The following is a 17112-nucleotide window of genomic DNA, read 5'->3' on the forward strand; positions in this document are numbered from 1 at the left end:
TACTTGTAATGCCATAGTATCCCTCCTCTATTCCTGCACGATTTCAGTGCTCCCTTTTTTGTTGATTAAAGTTGTCCAAGTCGTGGCAAGATATTGGTTTGTGAAGTGCCTCACCAGTGTCGAGCGAGTAATAGCATAACGCATGGCTGCTATTTCGACCATTTCTCTTTAATTTCAATACTTTCTCTAGTTACTAAAAACGATTATATCTTCGAAATACCCTTACAAAAGGTGTTTGATGGAATAGAGTCATCAACAATTGACATTCGAAGTAAAATAAATCAACAAATTCAGTGTCCATCTTTTCCCACAACAGAGTGTCCGCCTTTCTCGCAGTGGTGCCAGGGTGCTTTAAACCACCAGAAAACAAGATATTTTATTACTTTCATTCTCGTGCTTTCATCAGTTGTTTGCTTAATAATCACGACAACTCACTCATGTAATAAAATATCCAAAAATATAAACAATCCAAGTTACAGAGCTTAAGATCCGCAGTAGTCAAGTTAGATCCACAAGGGTGCTAACGATTGAAATATGTTTTGTGTTGTATATATTATGCCATAAATGTTCTTAAATTTGTTGTTTTACTTTCAGTTTGGATGCTGCATTATTGAATTATTCGAAAAATACTTTTATTGTATATTTCAGAGAAGTGTCCCTCTTACCAACAGTGTCCGTCTTTTCCTACTTTCCCCTAAACCTTGTACAGTTTTTTTCACTATCAATAATAATTTATCAAGAGGCAAGAGTCAAATATATTTAATATAAAAGATTTAAAAAAATCAACAAAATCTGCTTCTTCTACTATTTGGCGCAACGTTCTACACTGACATGCCGGCTTATACAGGCTTTTGACACTTGTTTAGTACCCAAGTGACATTTGCTCGAAATTGTTTTTCCATATCTGCTCGATTAGTACTCGATACGCCTGAAATAGTGGTTTTGTGTGTGATCAAGTGTGTTGAAAGCGCTAAGATTTGGCGTGTTCGTAAATTAGACTTTCTTCTATCGATGGACTATGCCGTCGAGCTCATTTTATATTCATAGCTTTAGTATTTCATCAAAAAAACAAAAGATAGTTTTTTTGTCATTATTTTATAAAAAATCAATATTATTTAAGTATAAAATGACTACATAACCCACTATAACGATAGGAAACATCATTTCCGATCGAATCTGGAAGAAAACAACGAAAAAGTCTTATCACAGTTGATTTTACAGGACTTTTTCTAAATTCCCTTAAACTGGTGCAGTTTAAGGGAAGTTTAAGGCTCCAGTTTAAGGGAATTTGCTCGAATTCCCGGTTATTCGTGCTCGAAAATGTCAATTGTGTAGTACTAAATCTGTTTTAACTACGGGGAGGGACGGTCCATTCTAAGCTTGAACCCATTACGGGCATGTTATTTACGAGTTGACAATTGTACCCACGGAACCGACCCAAAATTCTACAAAAAATACATCCAAAGTATATGTTGACCACGAAACAAATGTATGCAAAACTAAGCTTGTTACATAGACCACTGCCTTAGCCCAAACTCCACCTAAACTCCTCATAATAATGTCCCTTGCAATTAGTGAGACACTCGGTGCATTAGTGAGCTAGGCGAACTGTGGCAAACTCACTACAAAACCGTTTCCATCGCCGTACGTGTACGTGTCCCAACTCAGTTCTAGATCTCCATGGAGAGAAAACAAAACGAGAGATAGAGTACGATGTGTGGTCAAATTGCATATGCATGCAGTTCGGTGCTGTGCATTTGCAAGCGGCTGTAAAAACGGGGCCCTTACACCAAACCGGACAGCACTTTTAAATTTCCCATTCGCCCTGTCTTTCCTTCCGGGAGCACTTGCTTGTGTGTTTATTTGTGTGTGTGTGTGTGTGTGTGTGTGTGTGTGTGTGTGTGTGTGTGTGTGTGTGTGTGTGTGTGTGTGTGTGTGTGTGTGTGTGTGTGTGTGTGTGTGTGTGTGTGTGTGTGTGTGTGTGTGGTGTGTGTGTGTGTGTGTGTGTGTGTGTGTGTGTGTGTGTGTGTGTGTGTTTGTGTGTGTGGGTGTGTATTTGTGTGTATATATACATACATAGAAGCATTAAAGCGTGCAACGGGCGCTTGCTTCCTCATGATGCGTGTACGAATTTGAACGTCCCTTCAAACCGAATGCTCCAAAAGGGCACCCGTACCAAAAGGTATTTAGGGATGCCCATGGCAAACCGTGCTGCCGACTGACCGCCCGCCCGGAGTGAACTATCAGTGGTCATTAGGGGTTGTAGTGTAGTGGGGAATAATTTCTCGTTTTGTCTTTCGCATACTCATGCCCTGTCTCGCGCAGCTACCGTCCCCCAAACCGACCCGTGCCTGTAGGTGCCTTCAATTTTATGAGTTCCTCTCTGTCTATCTCTCTTTCAGTTCTCTTTTACGTTCTACGCCCGAGAACGGCCGCCGACGACAATTCATGCACCCCGCAGGGCTGGCCGGGATGGTTTTCTTATCCCATCATTTTGCGTTTCTGTTTCACCCTTGCCAAAGGGGTTTCGGGGGGCGTTGCGAAACCTCCGTGGAGATTCAATGAACCCCGTGGCGGTCGGGAAAGACGATCAGGACGGACTCACACATCTGCATCATCCCCGCTGGGAGTACGTTTTTCCGCGATGCATCAATTAATTAGGCACGTCCCACAATGGCGTGGCGCGGTCTTGCAAAATTTCAACCCCTCCCTCCTCTCCCTGGCCCACCGGCCCCAACTCCGACGCCAGGCCAAGGGAGGGAACGGACGACCGAAAGTTTCGCCTGAAATTATCCCAAATCTTGATAAGCGCACGGTCGACACAAGAACAAAAAGTCGCTCAGAATCATTTTCAGCAGAAACAGTTGAACTGTGCCGGATATCTTGTCTGGACGGGGTGGTTATGCACGTGAGTGCTCTCAGCCCCACCAAAACGGAAAGGTAATGGTACAAACGGTCCGTACACAAATCATACTTAAACGCTTGCAGAGTTCGATAATGTGAAAAGAAGCAGGAAAGCGATGTCCGGGGAACGGTGATCGAACTTCCGTGGCTCTTACCGTGCGCATTGGTACGCAGGAACGTTAAACACAATTTCTGACAGGATAACGAAAGAATCTGCTGAAAGCAGCACAACCGTGGGGTGATTGAGAGAATGAGCTCGACTTCACAAGCAGCCCGCCAATCCCCCAAACGCAAGAGAGCAAAAAACCCACAAAAAATCCCAAAAATCTGACCAAAGTTCGTCAAAGTAGTCTAAAAAAATCGCATTGCTTTCAAAAAAACAAGTGATAACCAGGTAAGACGATACGGTTAGAGAAACAAAAGAAGTGCCCGTACCAGCAGTGTGCGGTCGAATGGGGAAAGCCCCCCCCCATCCCCTTAAACCTTCACCCGCGTAAGAAAAACGGGTTTCCCGCGCTAAACCGCAGTCAACGTGGTACGCGAGCACGGGAGAGGTGGAAAGCTTTAAGAGCACGTTGCAATAAAATCAAATGATAAACCAAATGTCAAATATCCAAAAGCTCCCACCACCTTTGATGGCCGGATTAAGCAGCCAAGAGAGACGGAATGCACAAAACAAACAAACAAACAAGACTGTAGACGCACACATCAAGACGCGGAGAAATCGAAGCTCACGACAAGCACGAGCAGAATCAAACCCAAAATAGTTGCAGCAGCAAAGAACGAAAAACGACAAAAACACCATAATAATAAGGATGTAATCTAGATAAGCCGCGCTCCGATCATCGAAAAATGGTGGAAGGAAAGAATCTTAAGCGTGGGGTGGAGAGGGCATAAAAGAAAGACGGAGAAGAGAGAGAGAGAAAACCATCTAAAAAATAGAAATGAATGTATGTGAAAAAGTTTAAATCCGCAATTTATCTCCGCGCGCACTCTCTTGCTGCTAAGATTTGCAGGAAAAAATGTGTGTATGTGTGCATGTGTGAGTGTGTGTCGGTGTATGTGTGTGCATGTCGCTGTGTAATGTGATAGATAAGTGAGAAATGGCATAATAAAACCAATAACACAAAAAAGCTCTCCCTCCCTGGATGAAGGCAGCAAGAAGGATCACAAGAAGGCAATGTAAGGAATGAAACGAATGGAATGGAAACGGAGCCACAGAAATGGACAGAATTGTAGCAGAAGGTTAAATGATCTGGAATTGCAAGAAAAGGCTCCAGGCGCCAAAAAGGGAAGGAGATCGGCCAAACGGAGCAAAAAAGGGCTGCAAAGATGAAACAACTGTTAAGGGTAATTAGCACCACCAGAGTCTTCTGCGTTCTTGCGCCATCATCATCATCATCATCATCATCATCATCATCGTCAGCATCATCTGCGTCCTCATCTGCATCGTCGTTTTGGGTAAGCGGTTGTAGCTCTCCGTTCAAAATGCAGAACCGTTGGAACCAAAACGATCCTATGCTCCTAAACTATTCAAGTCGCACTTAAATATGGCCATTTTAATTGAAAGCTCCTGACACAGGAAGATATTTTTACAATTAACGATATTTAATTTAAAGTGCAGGAGGTCGTTCACCAAATTAACGGAAAAGGATACATTAAAGCTCGTTGGCAAATGGTTCAAACATCGCATGAAAATGTGCATTTTTAAAAGGCACGCATGATTTACCGTGTTACAGTCGAGGAGACAAAGGGGGCATTTTAACATGAATCATTCTTTTATCGATTATTATTATTATCACTACCAATAAAAATACATTAAAAACAGATAAGAGACCAAACAAAAAACTATAACACAGAAAAACAGGTGCACCATAAGGTCGAACCTTACTGTACATGCGTTACCTCGCACCCCTTAACTCCCCAGATTTGTTTTTGTTCTGCATATTCATTCTTTTTTTTATCATTTTAATCTGAACGCATGATGGCTTTCACATTATTATTGTTATTATTATGCATTACGGCTCTTTGAAACTGTTTTTTTTTGTGTTTGTTTCGTTCTTTCGTTGACCCCGGTGAGTCCGAAATACGTCCGTGCTGTCCCGAAAAATCGTACGAATATTTTTACATTCTTAATTTGTTTGTACCTATATTTATGAAATGTGGAATTTCTTGCCCTCATGCTTTTCGTGCGTTTTTACCTTCCACATTTTTTTTTAATCCCCAATTTTGCACCCCAATAATCGCCCGGCTCGACAACAGACAACCTGCAGAAGGCTGGGAGCCATTTGTTCTGCAGATCAAAAACATTAACCTCGCATCAAATCACATGCAAAGTTTTGCATAATGAGCAAACGGCTCAGGTAGCATATGGTTTTTCCTCCCAGCTTGTTGAACTGCCTGCTGTTCATGACGTTGCCTGTCGATGGGAATGTCGTGTTTTACAGGTGTTAATTGGTTGTTTTATCATATTGCCGGTGCACATTGCATTCACCAGCATCTCCCTTTCAGCCCTCCTCCCATAGAGGACGGTAACAGTGTCAATTACACTCGGTAGAGAAAGAGGCTATCACAAAGAAAAATCCCCAAAAGCCAAATGCAACGCTGCACATGCAAGGAACACAAAGAAACAAGATGAACAAAAAAGAATACGGTTAAAATCCATCACATTTCCATCCCCATCGTGGTATGGCATCTCCGTGTTGGCTCATTGCGGAAGGGGACCATGTGTGTGCGCGAAGAGCCGTGCAAATTGTAAGCTGCAATCGATGGGAACAAACGGATGGAAGGAAACATTATCGGCCACCAAAATATCAACCAATTAAATTGAGAAAAATGTGTGATGCAACAACGACTGCCATGGTAGCATGGGGCCGCCGCGCCTGACAGCCGCCACCCCCACCCCCAAGGTATTGTGTGTACATTAATGATCGTTGCAAAAATTAAAGCATGCCACATTGTTGACCCCCCCCCCTCCCACACACACACACACACACACTCACACACACGTCTCCAGCATGGTGCGGTAACGTGCACTTTATCAATTTCATTTGCAATGAAAATGCCCGCGTGGTTTATGGGAATGAAATATTAATTTTGCGTACAATGATGCGATCTCGACATTACAAAAAAACAAGAACGATAAACTTCACTCCTAATAGTTTAGCGCGGTACATGGGTTCATATACATTTAAGTCACGTAAAACAACGCAATTAATGTAAGTACCGGAAACACTTTCGTTCGATTAACTGTCACTCCAGCCACAACTGCAGCTTGAACAGCCTGGATGTATCCAAAACATCCACTTTTGAAAGTAATTATGCAAATAGAAATGTGTCCCCATTAGCTGCCTCCCTCTCTCTCCCTCTCTCTTGACTTCTGCTGTAAACGCTAATGTGAAGCGTATGGAAATGGTGTGAAATGAAAAAAAATGCAATTAGGGATCTGGCCAATTTAACGACCTCCACCCATAGCGCCACTACTCTCCTAGTGCCGTACCATTAATCGCAATCGTTATCGATCCATCGGTAACGATTACGTCTAGTCGTGTGAATATAATTGACTGTCCCGAGATTCGCCCGATTAACTGAACCGTACGGAGTTGAGTTATGGCTGTTTTTGATGGACCCATTTAATTCACGATACACTGTTCTACTGCTTGTAATCGATTAGCAAACGGTTCAGTGGGGACGGCGGTGGCTGTTTGAATCATCACAAAAACAAATAACCATTCGGAGTGTAACATCTACATCAGAACTATAAAAATAACAAAAACATTACCCGCGTTTAAATGACTTACGGTTGTAAAAGTGAATACTTCGAAGAATGATTTTATTTAATCCTTCTTTTTATCCGCTTCCACCTTTATGCTGCCATGCTTGAGGGAGGTCGTTTTCATCCGCTCCAGTACCTCACTGTAGGCCGGCGCAAGTGGCTTCTGCACCACGTCCCGATACTCGTAATCCTTTTCCGGATCAATCTGTGTGGGGTAAACGAAAGAAAGCTTGATTGCTAAACCAAACGGCAAACACTACGGACAGTACGTGCACACTTACATTTAAACTGTACGACATGTCGGAATCAAATTCGCGCAGATCACCACACACCAGAAAAGGTACGATCGACCGATTGACGGGAGCGCTCGTTTCGCACGCTATCACCTGAACGTCGTCCAGCATGGGATTGATAAGCTGCGGCACGTAGCCCTCCGGAGGCCTGTAGTCCTGACACACCACGAACGCCTCAATGCTGGAGTTTCGCGAGCTGGGCGGTTTGGCGATTGTGACCCGCTCGAAAAATATCCGCAACTGCGAGTAGAGCAGCGACGTATCCTTGCCGCGGAAGATTTTCGCCACAAACGTACCGCCCGGCGTGAGCACGTGTGTCGTTATGTTCAGTGCCGCCAGCAGCAGCTGCGACTGGATGTACTCGTCGATATCGTGCAAACCGGTCACATCCGGTGCACCGTCGCAGATAACGAGCTGAGCCTTTTGCTGGTCGCCAAAGTGTTCGATGATTGCTTCCGCCGTGCTCAGCTTGGTAATGTCACCCTGGAGCTGGATAATGCCCGGCAGCGGACCCATCGTCTGCAGGTCCACGGCGATGATCTTCACCTCATCCCGCTCCGCCGGATCGCGGCTTTCGTACAGCCGCTTCGACAGCACCTGGCTCCAGCTGCCCGGGGCGGCGCACAGGTCGACCGCTCGCGTTACACCTAAAAGCAATAGTACTGTTTCAAGCATCGGGCAATCGCGATGAAGCAGTGCTTATGCCTACCGTCGAATATCTGGAACACTTCGTCAATTTGAATGAGCTTGAATGCGCTGCGCGCTCGCCAACCTTCCTCCTTCGCTAGGCGATAGTAGATATCGCGCTTGTCTTTGCTAGTTTTACCCATTTTATATTGTTTTACTGCAACTAGTGAACACTTCTCCTCACAATAAATGTTTTCCCCAGTACTATCGCTAGAGGAAAAATGTGTTGTTGATGCGTGCGGTTTTTTCCTCTGCTCTTGACAGCTATTCAGCTTAAGCCGCGACTATACGAACAAAACATAATAGATTCGGTATAAATAGGATTTTATAAGCTTTACATCAATTTTAGCATGGTTCATGCATAAAATAGGTTATATGAGACCACGCATGTAATCCCAATTTTTTTTATCATAATCAAAATGGACATTCAAACGCAGTTGTTCTAAATAATTTTATAGTTCTAAAATCATGAAGCTTTTGTTGCTGTCATTTAAATGTCACACGAAACGCTTGGCCCTTTAAACCGTTTCTTTGTTTACGTTCCTGAACCTTTTGTCCAAAAGATCCCTGCACCAAACATACACAAAAGAACAGCTGACTCTTTGTTGTTTACGCCAATTTGCGCAACATTCTAGTCCATCGCCGATTTCGGATCACTCCGCATCGCCAAAATGGCACAAAATGTGCCATTTTCGAAGCAAATGCGCATAGCTACTCGAGAAATACACAATGTTAGTGATGCACTTGTGAACGCAAAATTAGCCTTCGGTAAGTGGCGTGACATTATCAAAACATGCGATTTAAAATGGTGTATTATTTCCTGCTTCCCGCAGCTCTCTACGACAGTCGTGTTTGGGCTGAAGGGCTGCTGATCTTCTACGACGTGTTCAAACACCTCGAACAACGCGTACCGCATGATTTTCTCCCACCGGAGCTGCATCGAACGGCACAGTTTGAGCAGGACCTTCGCTACTATCTCGGCGAACGGTGGCTCGAACGCCACACCCCAAAGGCGGAAGTGCGTGCCTATTTGAAGCACTTGCAAGAACTCGAGCAGGAGAATGCAAATCTACTGCTGGCCTACGTTTACCATCTCTACATGGGACTCCTGTCTGGGGGACAAATTTTACAGAAGCGCCGATCTATCGGTCGCCGAATCAATCCGTTCCGAAGAGCGGACGCAGAACCGGTCCCGGATGCGGCCGTTACCACATTCGAAGATCACAGCATTTACGAGCTGAAGCAACGTTTGCGCAAAATTGTGGACGATTTTGGCGCTCGGCTGGACGAGGAAACGCGCCAGCGAATGTTGGACGAAAGCAGGAAAGTGTTCGAACTTAACAACACCATCATCCGGACGGTGGAGGGCGTTGGTTCGGCAAACATGCGTATCGTAAGGTACATCGCGATGGCAATTGCTGCCATCATATTAATGCAGTACGTCGTGCGAAACCAGTTTGACCACGAGCAAGAGCAAACGTTGTGATTTTAAATGCAGAAGACGCAAGAACACTCTTGAACAATGTAATATTTCGGACATTTCAACAGTAAAGACAAAATAATACAGCAAGCCGTCGTTTCACATTTTCTTTCCGAGTAATATTTTGCTTCTAATATTGCGTTGCCTCCGACAGGCAGCTAGTCGCTACCCCTTAGGAATTGTAACATTGTAATAGACTCTAGAAAGGTAGCCGTCCGCGTCCACGTGTAAAATGCGAATCATTCACCGTGGTACCGGACGGTGTTTGCCTCTCCGACGATAAGAACCGCTTCTCACATTTATCCAAAGTAATAGCACCCAAAACATTTGCGAATATTATTATTATTAATGTAATATCGTAATATCGAACCCTCGCTCCTTAATAGTGGTCAATTCGGTGTGCGCCGTCGCCTTGGATTTGAGCAGGCAAACTGTCGGTATAATCTGCGCTTATGCTGCACAATTTATTTCCCTTACAATCCACCCAAGCTACAAGATGTACAAGAGCGAGCACAGAAATCTCTTCAATTGCTTTTCATTAAGTTTTAAGCCTCGAAATGGAAAATAGTTTACGTTTGATATGTGCGTTGTTGGTGACCCAGAAGAAAGATTACCCTTTCGACTATAAAACACTCTGCAGCAATGGGATATTGAACCAAGAAATAACGCAACCGTGTGTGCTGGTGATTAAATTTGAGCTTTTTTTTTGTAAAGGTGAAACAACGTTATCCACTGTAGCTGAATTACAGTAAAAACGAAATATCAGGTATGATTGTTGTATAAATATGCAACACACACACACACGAATCGAGCTAATGTACAAAACCAAAAGATGTACAAAAAATGGACAATTCATTTACCGTCATTTTTATGCAAGCTCTTTTTATAGCTTTTGAAATCAGTGGTACTCTTTTGCCCTAGCTTACCCATATGTGATCAATGTCGTCGTCTTGGGAGCCTCAAAAGGAACTCTCTTCTCTGTCGTACGCCAGTTGCACTGTCTCCACGCATTAATCTTCATCTGTCCCGTTTTGCTCGTATGTATAACTATAAATTTGCCTATAAACCTATCGCCGTGTACAATAATAGTAAGTGTGTGTATGTGTGTGTGTGTTTCTTCCCTCTTTCGGTGTAAATATCCCGTAGCTAAAGTATCACATTTCTAATCAAATCTTTCGTCAGTAAGTTCGAATCGTCATCTCGACCAACATATATCGCGTGGAACGGCATTGGGAATTCCGCTGGCCAGTGGTTGAGTGACGCCACGTAAGGGATCAGGAAAATCCTACATTTGAAATCCTACGCTAACCTACTTATTTTCCACTCGTCACAAGCCGAGTTGGAAATTTCGCGTGGAATGGGACACGAAAAAGAGAGAGAGAGTGAGAGCGAGATAAACGGAGCAAGAGAAACGGGTGGGAAACTTTCAATTATCCTAAATTCTTACCTAGCTAAGAGTGTCATAGATGATACATGTAGTTATGAGTTTAACTGCTCCTTTATATTCTATATTGCAACAAAACAAAGTTCCTTCCGTTTCTTCCCTTCTACCTGCACCTCATGGCTCTCTCTGTCTCTCCACACATCGCTCACAGCGCGGTGCCGTATTGTGATCAAATTGTTCAACGGCTAATTGATAAAGGAGTTCCTGCCTTCCACGGTCACGATACAAATCTGCTACACGCTACCTTGTTTAACGCCCGTCACAATTCTGTTTCAGAGTACAAAACTGCGACACGTGCAATGATCGTTAAACGATCCTTTTCCTCGTCATTTTTGAAGCTACACTAATTCAGTTAACAGAACATGCCCCTTTATGCTACTCCACACTGAGCGCTTGAGCGCCCCAACACAAACAAACAGAAAGGATAAAGGATACACCGTGGATAATAACATTTACAAACAAATCCCATTACAAGTTGGGTTTTTTCAGAATTAATAACAGTGGTTATGTGTTAAGTGCTGCATATTGGTTGAGATTTTGCGTAAGAATCTGTTCTATTCCGGCCACGTGTTTACTTTGGTCGAAAAGTAAGGCAACTGTGTTGTAAAGGCATAGTTGTAAAAGTGTTGATGTCTTTTTTTTTTTTTTGTTTGATGCTTTTAAGTGCATTTCCTAAAAAAAAACGATACGCCCATAACGATATCATGAGGCACAGCTTTGGGCAGCCGCTAAGCAATACTTTTCCGCTCTTTTCGCCGTTAGGAAAGTGGTCGAACGATTGGGCGATCTTCTCTAGTCCCTGCTAGAGATTAAAATCAAGTATTATGAGTAATCCCGACACCGAAGCACGCGGCAGGATGGTCATGCTGGCTACTGAGAGCCAGCACCACCATCCAGCTACGGACGGTGTATGGCCACGATCGATCTCGCTCGCGACTTCATTTGTCTGTATATGTGTGTGCTTGGGTGAGTTTTTTTTTGTTTTGTGTGAGGGGGAAGTCTCAGGAAAGACAGATGGGAGCCCTGAAAGGAACATAGGACGACAGAAGAATCCTTGGTGTTTGATGCACTGGAGGACGATGGACGATGCTCCTCTATTCCCGGTAGCCAGTAGCCACTATCGGAACGGTTTATTGTGTGTGTATGTGTTTTTTTTACGGCTGTGCTTTTGCTCTGTCTCGCTCCCCCTCGCAATCGAGTCGATCGAGTCGTTGGAGGATCGAGGACCGAACGATGGAGATCCGCTCATCCGCTCCATCCGAGGTGTGTCGAACATACTCACAATACTTGATTTTAAATGAGTCTTTCCTATGTTTCTATGGTCGGGCCTGTTAACTTGGTCGCGTACACGTTCGATACCTGCAATGTGTGCGAAAGAGTAGACGTTAGTGCATCGGCATTGCCAAACCGACCACGCAAAACGGGCTACGTACCCGGTAGATCAGTTCATACTGTTCCCGTGTCCGGACGGCACTGGCCCGGCCGCGTCGTACGTAGTACACAATCTGTGGCAGATCCACCGTGCGCGGTGGCACCTCTAGCAGACGCAGCGCAATGTCACACGCCACCAGCGTTCCTGTACGTCCCGTTCCCGGCGAACAGTGCACCGTAAGTGGTCTATAAGGGTTTAAAAATGAAAGCAAAAAAGAACACATTCAAATATCGATTCTTCCTCTACGACACACAACAACGCAAACGCCATACCCCTGAGTTCGCTGCAGTGACTTGTGCTTGTCCATGGTGCCGCCGTTGCTGACGATACTGGCCGGTTCCTTGCCCGCACCGGCCGGCGTCCCATTGCTGGTGGCATTATTGTTGTTATTGTTGTTATTATTATTGCTAGAGTTATCAGTTCCATTGCCGGCACTCGGCTGTTCCGATGGCTGTTCGTCCGACTCCTCCGCGATCGTGGCAAATTCGGCCAGCTCTGAGGGAGACAGCTTCAGGTGGGTGCGCGCCTCCAGCAGCATGCCGATGATGGAAGACTCGTCGATCGGGACGCCCGTGTCGGGCCACTGATACCAGAAGTGCATGATCTCGCGCAGATTGTTGCTGGGCGTGTGGCGCATGTGCACCGTTGAGATTGTGTACTTCTCCTTATTTTCACGGTTTTTCAACGTTAGCTGCGCAAATGGAATAGATTATGTGATATGAAAGATTGCATAATCTTTGGGAGTGTGTAGAGCCACCTCACCTGGAAATCTCCAAACGTACGACTGTTGTCCAGTACAACCGAAGGTGGTAAATACTCGGCACACTTCTCAACACCGTTTTCGCTCAGATCCGTCGCCATGATGATCACTTTGGAGTTTTGCTCCCACACCATGCGCCAGAAGTCGTTGATCGTGTTCTCCATCGGGGCTTGACAGGCAATGTAATAGTTGGCAGAATCTTTGGGACCCTTTGCAGACAGGAGAGCAAGTGCAACGAGAACGATAATTAGTAACCAACATACCCAGAATCATAGCGACGCATGCGCATACCTTCACAAAGTTGGCATTGATGTACTCCGTCTTTTCATCGTCATTCATGCGCTTCAGATGAACACGTGTTTCCGGCAGTGGAACTACGTTTGCGTACCTTTAAAGTATAGCGACGCGTTTTCGATCATTTCCAATTGCAACACAAAACATTCGCTCACAAAGCTTACCGATTCTTATCCTCGCATCCTTCCGGCACCTCATCGGCACGGGCAGTCACGTTCGGGATCTCCTTGAACTCGTCGTAAATGGCCGTCTTGTTGTGAATGATGTTGGCCAACTCGGCCACCGTCAGCGGGTTGGTTTTGAAGTTAGGATCCTCAAACGCCGAGTTGCCGTACGATCGTTTGGACATGCGGGCCGTGTTGCCCTTGCGCCGCACGCTGTTGTACACGGACACATTGTCCAGGCTGTAAGCGTCGAGACCGACCGGCCGGCAGCGTTGTCCGTACGAGACCTGATTCTGTCGCTTGCGGAACACGATCTGCAACGGCGGATAGTACATCTAGATCAGCGCAAGCGTGCACCTGTCTGCCCAAGGGGTCGGTGGGGTTAGGAACCAGTATTTACACTATGTGCACTCGTTCATACTCGCACGCCAATTCGAAGAAGACAAGGTAAAGGTAGTAAAGAAATTCACACTCCCACAAACCAAGAGAATATAGTTTAAAAACAAAACTCGAAGTAAAATAAAATATTGGTCCCATGTGTAATGTTTGAGCAAGTACCCTAAGAAGCTTATAGCAGGATTAATACTTTATGTACCTTCCAACAATTTAAAATTCACTCACTTTTTCAAGTACATGTGAGATTAAATTAAAATAATCCAGGTCCAATATTTCATCGTATTGATTATAAATAGTTGATTTTTGTACAGATTTTGAGTTAGTTTTTTTTCATTAATATGTTCTTATAATAGAAGATGTAACTAGTTTTTTTCTTCTGAAATATTGTGTATAATTACAGTATCGATCGTGTAACTTGATCGACTATCTTGCATTTATGTAAAGGAGGAATTAAACAGCCACAATGTTGGGATATTTGCAATCTACACCAAAATCCAACCTTATGTACCATCCCATAAGAAAATGTAAAACACCCATAACGAAAGAAACTCGTACATTCGATTCCATTCACACTCTCGCCTAACGCTCATCCATACGTTTGCGTCACTCAGACGCAAGGCGCCAATAACGGAGGTGGTTCCTTGACATTGCCACCAACAATACTTACGAAAGCCGCAATCAGTAGTAGCACCACGATCACGCTCACAATGCTGGCTACAACGGCCACGACCACACTGCTGTCCTCCTCTGCTGCCGGCTCACCCTGCGATTGTTCCGTCGTACCGTTAATGCCCTGCTTGGGTGCGACTCCCTGCTGTTGTCCGGACAGGTCCGTCTGGTTCTGACCGTCACCCTGCGACGCACCACCACTACCACCAGTGGCCGGTACATTGTTCAGCTCGATGTAGTCTTCCTCTGTGACAGATTCCTCCTCGGACAGTTCCGTCGTCGTCATGGAACGATCGATGGTACGGCGTGTTGTGTACGCTTCTGCCGACACACCAACCGACTGTCCCGATCCCGAACTGCTCTCGGTTGTTGTGATCGATGACGGGCTGCTGGTTGACGCAGTTGTCGTAGCAGCAGCGACCGTAGTGGAAATCGTATCGTACACATGCTTGTCGTCTAACACGATCGGAACCTTGCCGCCATCATCGGCCGACTCGTCGGTAGTCATCTGCGGTGGATCCGACCGTTCCGTAGTGACGCTAGACTGTCCAATCAAGCTCTCGCCAGCGGAAGCATCATCGAACTCGACGTTGTTCGTTAGAGTAGCGCTGGATAGGTTCGGTACAACAGTGGTAACACTTGCAACCGTCGATGTTGCCACCATGAGCTTATCCTCGGTGCGGTTCAGCAGATTCTGGTTCACCTCCGAGGATTCCGTGGAGTCCTGCTGGTCCAGTGGTTTCGAGTCGGCAGTATCATGCACAATCGGTGATTCGCTACTCGCTACTGTGGTAGTGAATGTGGCGCCGCTACCCATGTCCGTGCTGGCGTACTCTCGCACCGGTAAATCGGTAGTGGTAATGGCGGCAAAGTCTGGCTGCATGGTAGTGGGACGTCTTACCGGCATCGTGCTTGCGATACGCGTGATCATGGTGGTGAGCGGAATTGGAGGTGTCGTTTGCTCAGTGCGTCTTAGGATAGGTGCCGCCGGTGAGTAGGTTGTTACCGGAACGTCCTCAAACATGCCGAACGCCGTACTGACGTCCGATCGTTGAGCCGCGCTCGTCGTCGTCGTTGTGGTGGTACGAATCTCCGGTGTATTGCGCACTCCCGGAGACACCTCACTTTCGTCCACATTCTCGCTAACCTCATAGGTGCGTCTCGTAGTGGTTGGCATAGCGTTTACACTCTCGCTAATACCCACCACCTCATTCGCCATCGTGGTGCTGCTGGTAGAGCGGTCTTCAAATTTGAAATCTTCCAACTCTTGCCCACTGCGATCGGGACTCTCCGTTGAGGGGACAAACGTCGTGTCGACTACATTGCCATCCTCCGTCTCGGCCGCCACACTCTCACCCGCTGCAGCCGGTTTGGTTGGTGCGGCTTCTGTAACGATCGCGGTCAACCGATTCTCCTCGCTCAGCACGTCCGCTCCATTCTCAACCGCCGGAACCTTGTTCGCGTACGTGCGTCTATCCTTTGCACCGGCGGGCTCGTCGGACGATACAGTAGAGCGTACGAACGAACTGTTGGCAAAGTCTGCCTCCTTCATTATGATGGCCCAATCCATCAGCTGCTTCAGGGTATTGTTTCCTACCACGTTCTCGCTGTCATCCCGTACCGTTTCAGTGCTCTCGCTCACTGCCTGTCCAACGTCCGATTGCTTTCGCTCCACCATACGCATCCCGGCAAGCGCCCATGCGGCCCCGTTCGGCAGATTAATGTCATTGTCCTCCGTTGTTTCCTCGTTGAACTGGTCCAAGAATTTGCCCTTCTTGGCACGAGCCGGCAGCGTCTGGTTGCGTTCCACCTCATTCGAACTCTCCTCGTACGTGTTCGTTTCGATCTGCGTCCTTTCCACCGACAGTGAGCTGTTTCTTTCTACGCTTTCGCTTACGCGGAATGCATCGTCCGTTGCAACATCTAGCGCTGACAGGGTGGTCACCGGTAAAGCAGCTTCCGTGGTGAGACGATCCTTCTCGTCGTCATTGGACGAGTCGATTTCAACGGCCGAGTTTTCCTTGAGCAGTGCCGTACCGTCCGGTGAGCTGTTTGATGGTGCTGTGTACCTGCAAAAGGAAAATAAGGTTAATGGTGTGTAATCACATCGATGGGTAAAACGTTTTATCGGTTTTACCGCTGGCAGATGTACGCGTAATAAGGGTGATAAGGGCGATTAATTTTAGAAACGAAATCAGACCGCACAGTGGTAATGGCGCCATTATCGCACGAGAAAAGTATTTAAAAAATGTATGGAAAAAACTGAACAAACGGTACGGGCTCTTCAAGCGTGTACAGCTCCGGTTCACAATAATGATAGGGTCCAATAATAAATATAGTGGAAGCTGCGAAAAAAAAAAATGCTATAGAAAGCGCACCAGCTTGAAAAATGAAATTCAAAGATGTTCGTCGTAGATTTTGATAAAGTAAATTTTTCTCATAAATAATGATTATGAGCTAATGGCTGTACATTCCCCTTAGACATTTTAATGAATCATAACTTAACAAAATATTTTTAAATATATTGATAATACACAAAGTTTGATTATGAGACTAAAGTCATTCGATAGTTAAAATGCTATAGTTCTATAAATCCTGTAGTTTTTTGATTTAATTTTGGGCCAAATTAAATCAATAATCAGGACACGCGTTTGCATCTTACAAATCTAGGGCGCTCGGTAAAATTCGTGCCATAATTTATTTCCCCCGCATGAAAACTGAACCATAAAGAACGCTGCCATTAGAAAAAAACTCAACAATCTCATCCCATTTTTCAAAATGCATCGATGAATTATCGACAAGTAACTATAACAA

At 45.4% G+C, this 17112-nt stretch overlaps 3 protein-coding genes across 12 annotated transcripts in view; 1 reads left to right on the plus strand and 2 right to left on the minus strand.

Moving 5' to 3' along the window:
- Positions 1–7934, minus strand: part of LOC121590781 (putative tRNA (cytidine(32)/guanosine(34)-2'-O)-methyltransferase) — a 50286-nt gene extending 42352 nt beyond the window's left edge. For 2 of the 3 annotated variants that reach the window (XM_041910770.1, XM_041910769.1), the window contains exons 1-3: positions 7682–7934; positions 6961–7619; positions 6705–6884 (exon numbers count right to left, since the gene is read on the minus strand). In XM_041910770.1, the coding sequence (XP_041766704.1) occupies positions 6741–6884; positions 6961–7619; positions 7682–7802 (924 nt within the window). In that variant the 5' untranslated portion in view covers positions 7803–7934 and the 3' untranslated portion in view covers positions 6705–6740. Of the gene's footprint in view, positions 1–6700; positions 6885–6960; positions 7620–7681 lie in introns of those variants that run through there. The other variant, XM_041910771.1, reaches the window with a different exon arrangement.
- Positions 7935–8193: 259 nt separating this feature from the next.
- On the plus strand, positions 8194–9229 carry LOC121590782 (heme oxygenase 1). The gene is made up of 2 exons (XM_041910772.1): positions 8194–8427; positions 8493–9229. The coding sequence occupies exons 1-2, from the start codon at positions 8331–8333 to the stop codon at positions 9143–9145; spliced, it is 750 nt and encodes a 249-aa protein (XP_041766706.1). The 5' UTR covers positions 8194–8330; the 3' UTR covers positions 9146–9229.
- A 7-nt stretch (positions 9230–9236) lies between these two features.
- Positions 9237–17112, minus strand: part of LOC121590777 (serine-rich adhesin for platelets) — a 53717-nt gene continuing 45841 nt past the window's right edge. For 7 of the 8 annotated variants that reach the window (XM_041910763.1, XM_041910757.1, XM_041910758.1 and 4 more), the window contains 7 exons: positions 14297–16367; positions 13234–13568; positions 13067–13163; positions 12778–12984; positions 12288–12706; positions 12017–12200; positions 9237–11942 (listed from right to left, as the gene is read on the minus strand). In XM_041910763.1, coding sequence (XP_041766697.1) covers positions 11892–11942; positions 12017–12200; positions 12288–12706; positions 12778–12984; positions 13067–13163; positions 13234–13568; positions 14297–16367 — 3364 coding nt within the window. In that variant the 3' untranslated portion in view covers positions 9237–11891. The remainder of the gene's footprint in view (positions 11943–12016; positions 12201–12287; positions 12707–12777; positions 12985–13066; positions 13164–13233; positions 13569–14296; positions 16368–17112) is intronic. The other variant, XM_041910764.1, reaches the window with a different exon arrangement.

Source organism: Anopheles merus, chromosome 2R (assembly GCF_017562075.2).
Source record: "Anopheles merus strain MAF chromosome 2R, AmerM5.1, whole genome shotgun sequence".
NCBI lineage: Eukaryota > Metazoa > Arthropoda > Insecta > Diptera > Culicidae > Anopheles > Anopheles merus.